Source organism: Geospiza fortis, unplaced genomic scaffold (assembly GCF_000277835.1).
Source record: "Geospiza fortis unplaced genomic scaffold, GeoFor_1.0 scaffold850, whole genome shotgun sequence".
In the NCBI taxonomy this organism is placed as follows: Eukaryota; Metazoa; Chordata; class Aves; order Passeriformes; family Thraupidae; genus Geospiza; species Geospiza fortis.
This window is the reverse complement of record NW_005054814.1, coordinates 16,219-29,123: the sequence shown is the minus strand read 5'-3', so window position 1 is coordinate 29,123 and position 12,905 is coordinate 16,219. Positions and strand designations below refer to the sequence as shown.

The 12,905-nt window shown below is 42.1% G+C and overlaps 1 protein-coding gene across 1 annotated transcript in view; it reads left to right on the top strand.

Moving 5' to 3' along the window:
- Positions 1 to 12,905, top strand: part of LOC102039632 (creatine kinase S-type, mitochondrial) — a 49,556-nt gene that overhangs the window by 30,256 nt on the left and 6,395 nt on the right. Inside the window, exons 3-7 of the mRNA XM_005431206.2 lie at positions 2,423 to 2,621; positions 4,018 to 4,113; positions 5,992 to 6,213; positions 8,030 to 8,115; positions 12,325 to 12,448. Coding sequence (XP_005431263.1) covers positions 2,423 to 2,621; positions 4,018 to 4,113; positions 5,992 to 6,213; positions 8,030 to 8,115; positions 12,325 to 12,448 — 727 coding nt within the window. The remainder of the gene's footprint in view (positions 1 to 2,422; positions 2,622 to 4,017; positions 4,114 to 5,991; positions 6,214 to 8,029; positions 8,116 to 12,324; positions 12,449 to 12,905) is intronic.

Genomic DNA, 12,905 nt, shown 5'->3' with positions numbered 1-12,905 from the left:
CCCCCCTTTCACTCTCTGCAACAAGTCTTAAAGGTGCAAAACTTATTATTATTCAGCATAAACAAATGAGACGATTTGGGGATAAAAGCATCATATAGTCAACCCAGGACAGGTACTTTGTGTGACTTCAATATACCTCCCTTCCTAAATTTCAGTGCAATGTATTGTGATGGGTCATCTTTGTCTGGCTGCCATACGCCCACCCAGCCACTCTCTTACTTCCCCTCGTTAGCAAGACAGGAGGAGAAAATAAGGTTAAAAACCTTGTGGGTAGAAATAAAGACAAAGAGATTGGAGGCCAATTATCATCATAGGCAAAACAGACTTGACTCGAGGAAGAATAATTTTAAAAATTGCCAATCACTTGTAACAGAGTATGATATTGAGAAATAAAAACAAAACTAAAATCACCTGTCCCCCACACTCCCCTTCTTCCCAGGCTTGACTTCACTCCTAACTCTTCTACCTCCTCCTCCCGAAGCGGCATAGGCAGGGATGGGGAATGGGGGTTCTGATCAGCTCATAACACTTTGCCACTCCTTCCTCCTCACACTGTTCCCCTGATCCAGAGTGGGTTTCCTCCCACGGGATAGAGTCCTTCATGAATGTGTTGGTTTTGCATGGCCTGTTTTTTGGTAGCAGGGGGGGCACAGAAGCAGTTTCTGTGAGAAGCTGCTAGAAGCTTCCACCATGTCTGGCAGAGTCAATCCCTGATGGCTCTGAAGATGGACATGTTGCTGGCCAAACCTGGGCCAATGAGAGAGGCCAGTAATGCCTCTGTTATGATATATTTAAGAAGAAATTCCAAACAAAGTGGGGGCACAGTCTTTTTCTTAGCCAGAGAACATGAGGAGGTGAGAACATGTGAGGGAAAACAACATGGCGACAACAAGGTCAGTGGAGAAGGAGAGGGAAAAAGTGCTCCAGGCACCAGAGCCGAGATTCCGTGATGACCATGGTGAAGCAGGCTGTCCCCCTGCAGCCCATGGAGATTCTGGGGATTCACAGCGGATGCAGAGATCCACTCAGAGCCCGGGGGGGAGGTGCCCAGGCCAGAGCAGGAGGATGCCTAGAGGAGGCTGTGATCCAGTGGGAGACCCAGTAGAGTGAGAGGGGGGGCCCTGCTTCCAAGCTGGAGCAGCCTGTCTTTGAAGGACTGCATCCTGTGGAAGAGTGATCCACGCTGCAACAGTTTTGGGAGGACTGTTTGTCCTTGGAGGGACTCATGTTGAAGCAGGTGCAGTAGGACTGCTGCTTGTGAGAGTGGACCCATGTTGGAGAATTTTATGGAGAACTGTCTCCCGTGGGAGGGACCCTACAGCATAGCAGGGGAAGGACTCCTTTCCCCGAGAAGTGGAAGAAAACCTTGGGTGATGAACTGACCCAAACCCATACTCCTTGTCTCCTTGCATTGTCAGTAGGAAGGGGGGTTGGGGGAAGAAAAGGTGTTCTTAAGGGCTTATTTTACTTCTCATTATTCTCCTCTGATTTTGTTAGTAATAAATTCACTTTGCACCTCCAAGCTGAGCCTGTTTTGCCCTTGGGGTGTTTTTGCTCAGTCCTTATCTCAACTCATGAACCCTTCATTTAATTTTTTTTTCTTTCCTCTGCCCAGCTGTGGCAGGGGAGGCTGAGTGAGTGACTTTCTTAGGTGCCTAGCATTTGGCCAGTGTCAAACCATGACAGTGAACTTCAGTGCGAATCCCTCCGAAGAACAAACTGCAGTTCTTCAAGAACTGCTCCTGCATGGGTCCTCCACAGACCACAGTTCCTGCCAGAAAACCTGCTCCTGCATGGTCTACTCTCCATGGGCCACAGTTCCTGCTAGGAGCCTGCTGTATCATTGGTTCACCATGGGCTGCAGCTTCCCTCATGGCATATCATTCTCCTCTGGCATGGGATCCTTCATAGGCTGCAGGGGTTTAGCTTGCCTCACCATGGTCTTCACCACAGGCTGCAGGGGAATCTCTGCTCCAGCACCTGAAGCACCTCCTCTCCCTCCTTCACTGACCTTGATGTCTGCAGGGTTGTTTTTTCTCACATTTTTTCTTACTTTTCTCTCTCACAACTACTATGCAGTGTCTTTTACCCTTTCTTAAATATATTATCACAGAAACGCCACCAGCTTCACCGATTGGCACAGCCTTGGCCAGTGGTGGGGTCCATTTTGGAGCCCACTGAAACTGTCTCTGAGCATGGAGGCAGCTCTTGATTTCTTTGCATAGAAGCCATTCCTACAGCCCCTCCACTAGAAAAATCTTGCCACATAAACTGAATATAGGTATAAACCAAGAACTAATTATATTTTTCAGCTATGCTGTGTATTCCATATTTCCTGATCCCTTAAGTAGTTTCTTAAACTAGCAAGGATTACTGTTTAAAGATATCATATTAAGTGTTTATTATGTTTTTTCCTCTTCAGTGCAGACTATCCTGATCTCCGCAAACATAACAACTGCATGGCTGAATGCCTCACACCAGCAATTTATGCCAGGCTAAGGGACAAGATGACTCCCAATGGCTACACCCTAGACCAGTGTATCCAAACCGGGGTTGACAATCCTGGCCATCCTTTCATTAAAACTGTGGGCATGGTTGCAGGTGATGAAGAATCCTATGAGGTAAAGTATTTTCACAATGCTATTATATTTTTTTCAGTTTGTATGTTATATTTCACAAGACCTCATTATATGAACACATATTCTTAGTCGAATATGGACTTCTAAGAAAAATTGTGACCCAGAGAATATATATGGGGTAGATCATGTACATTTTCCCTACTCTTAATGAGGATTTGAATGCTATTCTACATTAGGAAAAGCAGTGAATACGAGGCATTGCTAAAGGAGCCCTCTATACTGCAGTCAACGTCAATAAAATATGGTTGTTTGGGAGCAATCCTCTATTTGCCTCCAACAGCTGCTCTCTTTCCTAATACTAAACATAGTTTATGGAAAAACAGCAGGAGACATCAAAATAAAGGTAATATATAAATTACACTGTAAAAAAAACCAACTGTGTCAGAACTGAAAAAAAAATGGCTTCTGTGAAGTGCTGGGCATCTTTAAGCCGTAACTAGTGGACCCTGACAAAAGCCAAAGACAGTATTAGTATATAAAAAAGAAGAAAATTCTTGTTTTTATTGACCTATGTGATCTGCTTCCTTCAGTCTACCATACAATAGTATATTATTATATAATCTCTTAAGAGTATCCCAAATGCTAGGCTGCTCAACATGGAAGAAGACATCTGGTATTCTGAGACTACCAGCTTCTGTGATTTGTTTTACTTATTTAGACATAGTGACTGCCTTGAAAAGCTCTGCTAGAGTTATTGCTGCACAACAGAATGAAGGTGTGATTGTGATCAGTGTTGACATACATGTGCTAAATGGTTCTAAGTAGCACCAGTAGTCAATGGCAGTGAAGACAGGTATTCTCATATGACCTAAGAACAGGGCAGAAGCTGCCTGGATACTGAACATGTATTTTAGTTGCTAATAAATCCTGAAATTTAATCTGGTTGCTATCACATATAGTACCTATCTGGGGTAACTAGAATAAGCTTGCAACTAAAGTAAGGTGCAATTTTTGTTGTGAAAGTGAGCAACCACTATAGAACACTGTTTAAGTCAAAATGACTGAAATCCACCACCAATAATCTCCCAATTTATTGTTAGGAGACAAAGGGTGAAATTCCATGTTCTGCTTCTATAATGTACAGGAGAAACTCAGAGCAATTGCAAAACTCATGACAAACTACTGGCAGTTACCATCTGCTACATAAACAATAGATCTATTGAAAATAGATTTTGAGAGCTATTTTTTTTTGGATGCATTTTCAAAGATACAACCCACATATGACCCTTCCCTTTATATTTACCCCAGTCAGCACTTGCTGACATCCATGGCTATCAGCCAGGAGCCTGTACCAGGGATTTCCCTTGGGACTGAAGTTAGTGCAATAAAGTGTTTCTATGATAGTGAAGACTTTTTGTAGATTCTCTTGACTCCATAGGTATTTGCTGAGATTTTTGACCCTGTCATTAAAGTGAGACATAATGGCTATGATCCACGCACAATGAAGCATCACACAGATCTGGATGCATCCAAGGTAGGATTTAAATAAAATAATGAGGAAATCAAAATTCAATGCTGCTGCTTACAATGATGATATTGTATGTAATAGTACATTTTTCCCCCAGTCAAACTCCAATGAAATTGAGGAAAATGGCTAAAGAAACTGGAATGACACAAATTACTGAAATGGCATATCCCAAAGGGAGTATGTCTGAATGAAGCGAGCTCCATTTCTGTCCTTTCTTATTGCAAGCCTGTTAGTTTACAGCTTAGATTTGCTGGGGTTTTCAGCATCTGACAAGCTAGCATCTACATGGCCTTTCTTTCTCTTCCTTCTTTTCTTCTAATTTCCTCTCTTTACTGGACCACTTTCACCTGACTGCTTCATTCAATTACACCCTGACATTATGCAGAAGTGTCAGAGGTACAAGACTGTGCAAAAGGAGCAAGCTAGGAGCCAAGTGATAGCAAGACAGGCAAAACAGCGCATCCACCAAAGGCACATTTCCACAGTACCCAAGCAAGTAGAGAACAGGTGAACAGGACTAGTTACAGTAAACGGGTTTGATGCCTAGAGAGGCTGACCTAGAACAGAGACTAGACAGAGTTAGAAGAATAAAGTAGGTATTTATTAAAAGGCCTTAAAGGATACACCTTGGGCAGTACAAGAGCCTGGCCAGGGCTACACCCAAGATGGACCCAAGATGGATGACAGTCACGAGTTTTCACACTTTTATAAGTTTTGGTCCATTTACATATTTGGGTTAATTGTCCAATTACAGTTTCAGGTTATGAAGTCCCATCCTCCTGGTTGCTTTCTTCAATTTGCCATTGTTTATGCTTTTGCACCCGAGGCTGTCCTTGGTTCTCAAGCTGGAAAAGGATTGTTTTGTTTAACTACCCCATGGAGAGAACTTACTAACATTTAATATGAAGTTCAGAGTAACACACTAAGGCAGTATAGAATCTGAAAAACATGAAAGCTAAAACTTAAGGCATCAGGTTCAGCCAACAGGACAGTGATTGACAGAAAACCCCATAGTGACAAGGCAAGTCTGAGGTCAGGTCAGCGAGACAGGGTCAGGATAAACAAGGTACAAGACCAGGCACAGGCATACTTACAAAGTAGCTCAGACAAGGACTGAAAGGTGCCTTAAATTAAATGCAGCTCAAACCAAGGTGTAAAGACTGCAGATGAAACTTCTCAGAAATCTTTTTCAGACAGCTAGTTTCAAAGTTGTTGGATCCATGGTTACACAACTGTGCAATATCAGAGCTGGATAAAACCCAGTGGAGAGAGGGTGAAAGAGGTTTGAAGAGATCCTTGGTGCACTCATGGACCTAACAGCAAACTAGTTGCATTCCTTCCTTGTTCTTAACAGAGGTATTGATCCCAGCTGGTACAAAACATTTGGGGCTTTGCCTAATGGCACTGTGAGCCTGTTCATGAGCTAAAGTTAACCATGTATTTAAGGATTGGAGTGAAAACATTCCCCTTCTCCTGCACACACAGAGTCAAGTCTTAGCCATTGCTTAGTATTTCCTTCATAGTTCAATAACGGCATTGATTAGTATCATCTTAGACTTTCTTCTTTCAAAAGAACTTCCATATCTGTCTGCATTTTCATGTTCATATCCATGTTTCCAAAAGCCATTCAGATCTTTTCATATTCCATGCCAGAGCTAAGAAAAATCAGCTGGTTACTTTGTCACATTCAGTCAGCAAAAGAACTTTGAAGTTTCTTAAAAAACCCTTAGTATTTGAAACAGAGGGGTTTCTAATGTTCTGTGATATCTAGAAGAGGTCATGATTCCTGGGCAGAAAGGTGACCCATTTTTTATGATGGGATTTTTAAATGGTGCTGTACAAAATGAGTGACTGTATGTAAATTAAAAAACATTTTTCCTTCAGATCACCCATGGTCAATTTGATGAGCGATATGTCCTCTCATCACGAGTACGTACTGGTCGTAGCATTCGGGGTCTTAGCCTTCCTCCAGCTTGTACCAGGGCAGAGAGAAGAGAAGTAGAAAATGTTGTAGTCACTGCTCTAGCTGGGCTGAAAGGAGCCCTTTCTGGAAAGTACTATAGCTTGACAAATATGTCTGAGAAGGATCAGCAGCAGCTTATTGATGTAAGTATAACTCCATGTTACATGTCTGGCTTTTGCACGTCCTCCCTTACTAAATGAGATGTCTTTCATGTCTATTTCTTCTTGTATATAGGGGTAACTGAACCAACCAGCACAGGTTGGTTCTCTGGTTCAGTGGCAGTGTCTGTTACAGGGGTTGGAGTAAGTGCAGGACCTGTTACCGGGGCTCAAGTAGCCACAATGTCCATCATTGGGGTTGTAGAAGCCTCAGTGCCTGTTGTTTTGTCATCAGATCCAGAGACCTCTTCCCAGGCCCCAACAGGTTGCAGTGATTTGTGTCTCTCTGGAATTGCCAGGGTGACAGCATACTTCTTCCTAATATTTACTAGTTTTTCAGGATTCTACACATTTTCAGGGGTTCCAAAATGTTGAAGGTGGTCACTGTCCTGGGTACTTGCTCATATTTTCACACACCCTGCCATTAATAACTATCCATCCTTGAGATAGGTGCTTGGGTGATGTTCGTAAATAACTGTTTAACCTTAAACAAGACCTGAACCATATTCAGCAACTTGCTGGCTCCTAGCACAAGGATCAGGTTGGTTTCAAGGGTGTGCAAAGGGTATTCAAAATCTTTAAAGTTCTCAAATGCTACTGTAATCAGAGGAAGCAAGGAAGGAAGGAAGGAAGGAATCTCCCCCATAGGTTGGCTCTCCGGGAGAGAAAATAAAAGATGTAATTATTGATAGTTCCCAGTAGATAGCTGTTTTGATGGTAGGCAGGGTCAGTACCAAAGACAGACACCAACTTAAGGATTAGTGTAATTTACTATAATACAAAACTGCAAAGAATTACAAAAGGATAAGCTAAGCAATCCATCTAATCATTGCTACAAAAGAATGCCTATAGTGATTAAGAAAGATACATCACCAGTTACCACAATACTTTACCACTTCATCCAGATCCGCACAAAAGCTGGCGGAAGACACTGTCACAGCAAAGGACTGGAGGACCACTCCTGGTAACTGGGAAATCCTACAGGTGCACCCATCTACAGGCAAAGAGGCTTCCAACTTCACTGTGAGAGTAGCCCAGCTTTTATGTTGTTGAATAAACAAGCTACTATTGTTTCTAGTATGGAAATATCTGGTTTCATTCTCCTATTGGGTTTCTCCCAAAGCCTGGCCAGGCCTCAAGGAGGAACCAAGGGAGTTGTCTTTGTTCCTACACCCGCAGACAAGGCCAGATATGGTCTTGTCTAGTTTCTAAATATGGAAACGTAAATACATGTTTTGCCAATGAACAGATGCATATATCATATTGCTAATAATACTATTTTAATGAGTGGATACATATAATATTTGGTTGAAAGGTTTATCTAGAGGTCAACTTTGACCCAGACAAGTCTGTTGTGGTTTAACCCCAGCTGGCAAGTAAGTACCATGCAGCCACTCCTCAGCTGCTCCAACTCCCCTCAGTTTATATAATGAGCATGATATTCTATGGTATGGAATATCCCTTTGGCTAGTTCAGGTCAGCTGTCTGGGTCATGCTCCCTCCTAGCTTTTTGTGCACCTCCTCATTGGCAGACCATGGGAAACTGAGAAGTCCTTGAATTAGAGTAAGCACTGCTGAGCAACAACCAAAACATGAGTGTGTTATCAACATTATTCTCATATTTTCAGTCAGGAAAGAATCAGGTTCACAAGCCATACTATTTCATTTAATTGTATTGACTACCTTAATATTAAATGCATAAGACAGGGTTATACTGCTTCCCTTAATAAACTTCAATTTATTTTGTATCTTTCTCTTTCTCTGTTTTTATTTCTCTTCCTGGTCCCGTTATTGTGTCTAGGATCATTTTCTCTTTGATAAGCCAGTGTCTCCTTTGCTAACATGTGCTGGGATGGCACGTGACTGGCCAGATGCCAGAGGAATCTGGTATGTTGTGTGATATGTAGAAGCTTGTGTCATGTTTTAAAAAATGTATTACAAGTCTCCTTGCTTCTCCTAACCCCACAGTCACTCTGCACTGGTACTCAAAGCATGTTCAGTTTGTTTTTAAATATTTTGTAGTGTTTTAAATGATTAATTGAAGAAAAAAAACCTTTCTATTTTTATAGGCAAAGACACAGAAATGATGCAAGGATTGTTGAAGTGTTAAAAACCATAGAAGAGCTTGATAACAGTCACAAAGAAATTAGGGCTTCTCCCACAATAAAGGTGGAAGGATCAATACCCTAGCTGAAGTGCATCTACACCAATTCCTGCAGCATGGGCAGCAAACAGGAGGAGCTGGAAGTCATTGCACAGCTGAAAAGCTATGATATAATTGCAGTCATGAAAACATGGTGGGATGACTCAGAACTGGCGTGCTTCAATGGATGGCTATAAACTCTTCAGAAGGGATAGGCAAGGAAGGAGAGGCTATGGGGTAGCCATGTATGTTAGGGAGTGTTTTGACTGTTTAGAGCTTGCCAATGGTGATGAAAGGGTTGCATGTTTATAAGCAAGAACCAGGGAAAAGGCTAACAAGGCAGATATCCTTGTGGTCTTCATTTAACCAGGATGAAAAGGCAGATGAAATATTCTATGAGCATTTGGGAGTAGTCTCACATTCACTAGCCCTTTTTCTCTTGGAGACTTCAACTTACCACTTGTCTGCTGGAAATACAATACAGCAGAGAGGAAACAGTCTAGAAGGTACTGGAATGTGCAGAAGAAAACTTCCTGACACAGCTGGACAATGAGCCAACTAGGGAAGACATGCTTGCTGGACTTTTTGTTTGTGAAAATAGAAAGAACTGTGGATGATACGATGTTTGGGGGCCATTTTGAGCACACCGATCATGAAATTATAAGGGTTTTCAATTCTTGGAGAAGTAAGAAATATGGTTACCAGAACTGCTACCTTGGACTTCTGGAAGGCAGACTTTGGCCTGTTTAAGGGCCTGGTTGAGAGAGTGCCTTGTGAGGCAGTCCTGAAGGGCAAAAGAGTCCAGGAAGCACAGCTAGAAGTTAATGTGGCAACTTCCATAAAAGGCAATAAAAATAGTTGTATAAATACATTAACAACACAAGGAGGGCTAAGGAGACTCTCCATCCTTTATTGGATGGGAGGGGGAAACATGGTGACAAAGGATGGGGAAAGGCTGAGGTACTTAATTCCTTCATTACCTCAATCTTTAATAGTAAAATCGATTGTTCTCAGAGCACCCAGCCCTCTGAGCTGGAAGACAGACAGAGAGCAGAATGAAGCCCCATTATCCAAGGGGAAATGGTCAGTGACCTGCAACACTACTTAGAAATACAAAACTCAATGGGGCCCAAAGGGATCCTTCCAAGAGTACTGAGGGAGTGGGCACTCACCAAACTGCTTTCAGTTATTTACCAGCAGTCCTGCCTGAGGAGGTCTCAGTTGACTGGAAGTTACCAAATGTGAAGTCCATCTACAAGAAGGGCCAGAAGGATGATCTGAGGAACTACAGGCCTGTCAGCATGACCTTGGTGTGCAGGAAGATTATGGAGCAGATCATCATGAGTGCCATCAAATGGCGTGTACAGGACAAGCAGGGCATCAGACCCAGCCAGCATGGGCTTAGGAAAGGCAGGTCCTGCTTGACTAACCTGGTCTCCTTCTAAGACAAGGTCATCCAATTAGTAGATGAGGGAAAGGCTGCAGGTGTTGTTTAGCTGGGCTTCGGTAAAGCCTTTGACACAGTTTCACACAGCATTCTCCTGGAGAAACTAGCTGCTCATGGCTTGAAAGGGTGTACTCTCACTCTCTACTGGGTAAAAAACTGACTAGATGGCTGGGTCCAAAGAGATGTGGTGAATGGAGTTAAAAGTAACAAGTGATGTTTCTCAGGGCTCACTATTGGGTTCAATTCTGTTTAATATCTTTATTGATGATTTGGATGAGGGCATCGAGTGAACCCTCAATATATTTGCAGGTGACACCAAGTTAGGCAGGAGTGTTGATCTGCTTGAGGGCAGGAAGGCTCTGTAGAGAGATCTGGACAGACTAGATAGATGGGCTGAGGCCAATTGCATGAGGTTCAAACAGGGTAAATGCCAGGTCCTGCACTTGGGTCACAACTACCCCATGCAACGCCACAGGCTTGGGGAAGAGTGTCTAGAAAGCTGCTCAGTAGAAAAGGACTTGGAGGTGTTGGTCAATAGCCATCTGAATATGAGCCTGAAGTGTGCCCAGGTGACCAAGAAGACCAATGGCACCCTGGCTTGTATCAGAAATAGTGTGGCCAGCAGGGCGAGGGAAGTGATTGTCCTGTACTTGGCACTGGTGGGGCCACACCTCAAATACTGTGTTCACTTTTGGGCCCCTCACTACAAGAAAGATGTTGAGGTTCTGGAGTGTGTCCAGAGAAGGGCAACAAAGCTGGTGAAAGGCCTAGACCACAAGTCAGATGAGAAGTGGCTGAGGGAACCAGACTTGTTCAATCTGGAGAAAAGGAGACTGAGGGGAGACCTTCTCACTCTCTACAACTACCTGGGGGTCAGCCTCTTCTGGGTAAGAAGCAATAGGATAAGAAGAAATGGCCTCAAGTTGCACCAGGGGAGGTTTAGATTCGATATTAGGAGAAATTTCTTCACCAAAAAGGTTGTGAAGCATTGGAACAGGCTGCCCAGGGAAGTGATAGAGACACCATCCCTGGAGGGATTTAAAAGACATGTAGATGTGTCACTTAAGGACATGGTTTAGTGGTGGACTTGGCTGTGTTAGGTTAATGGTTGGGCTTGATGATCTTAAGTGTCTTTTCCAACCTAAATAATCCCATTATTCTATGATTCTGCATAAACTATCATTAATAACAGCAACACAATGTAGCACCATAAACATGGGTCCTTCTATGGGTTTTTGAATATGTTTTTTCTATTTCAACATAAAAATTTGATTTTAGAAAGAGTCTGTGAATCACCATGAAATTATTTCCACAGGCTTTTGTCAGGTTTTACAGTGCATGCTCCCTGACACAGCAGGTTTAACTTATCAGAATAATACTGGATAGGCTTCTGAACATGAGGCAGTATTGCCATAGAACAGATTTTTTTTTTTCTGTGTTGTGGTATCACTCAGCATTCCTTAATGCAATGGGAAGATTCATTTAATTAAAGAAGCTGAGTCAGGACAACATCAATCTCTGGAAAATCCTACCCTGAATATTTGTACATGACTGAAAATTAAATAACTGGACCTCTCTGTAATTATAATGTGTAATTATAATGTCAGGCCACAGGATGCTTGCACCTATTCAGTTTTGCATTGTCAAAGTGTGAAAAGCAAGCTGCAGTAAAAGGCAGGTGGCAAGTTAGGCTCTCAGTGAAGTTGCAAATTTCATGTGTTTCAAGCTTGGTCATATTCTACTGTTTGTATGTACAAATCTTATCAATCACTTTCTACATTCTGTAGAAAGATTGTTGCAAAAGATAGAAAAAATTGAGAAAAGCAAGGAAAATTTACCTCAGGTTTGATCTAGCACTTTATAAACCTAGTCATGACTAATCTGTCTGGAACAAGAATAGATAACTTCTCTGTAGGCATTATCTTAATTGACAAGCCAGTATCTTTAATGCAGTGTCCAGAAGCAACATGTAGCTGTTTTCCTCAGACATATAATTTGACTGATGTGGCAATTCATTGTTATAAAGTGATATGAAAGGCACTGAGATTTGATTTAGAAGACAATACAATTAGGTACGGTCATGTGGCTGTGCCCTCAGGTTTTTTTCTAACTGCACAATTTTCTAACAACAGTAAAAACCATCCCCAGGGACTGAAGATGCAGAATTTGGCTTCTCCCTTTACCTGTTCCCTTAGCAGCTGTACATCTCAACTGTGTTAATGTTTGAAGACATGTTCTTCATAGCTCAGCTTCAGGGCAGCATAATGTGATCAGAGAAAACTGCTCTTCTCACTGTGACTTGAGAAACCTGCATAATATTCCATTGGCATGGGGGAATCAAGATGTGAAAGTAGCTTAACTGCATCCTTAACTGTGCAGAGCAATGTTATTTTGTAGTGCTTAACCTCTTCACAGTCCTGAAAGACTATAATGAAACTAAGGATACTGAGAGTTATTTTTCAGGGCCTATCTTGTGCTTTAAAGCTGTTTTTTTTCTCTCAACCAGGCATAACAATGACAAGACATTTCTTGTCTGGATTAATGAAGAGGACCACACCAGGGTGATCTCCATGGAAAAGGGTGGCAACATGAAGCGGGTGTTTGAAAGATTTTGTCATGGTTTAAAAGAGGTAGTAACTCAATGAATTTAGTATACCTGTTTGTTTATTGTTGGGCTGTTGTCAACATTACTTAGCATGATTAACACTGAACTGACATCTCCAGAAGCAACAAAATAAAGTAACACCAGTTCAAGTAGCAACACACATTAATAGCAGTTAAAGAAGGAAACAAATTGTTAGCTGAGTTGTAGAAAAAATAGGTAAAATGTCATTTTAGCTTTTATATTACAATCTTCAGCACTGAATGACTAAAGAAATGTTTTTTCCTTTTCCTTGAAACAATTGCTTTATTCGTCTCACTCTGGAAAAGCAGCTTTCACTCCAGCTTCTCTGGATTTCTAGACTCCCCTTTCTCAGGAAATCCCCAACTGCTGTATAGCTTATACAATTGTACATTCCCACATTGCTTCAAAGCCACCAGCACAGGCCTTCACCTGAAAAAAACCCCAAACAAATACCACATGGC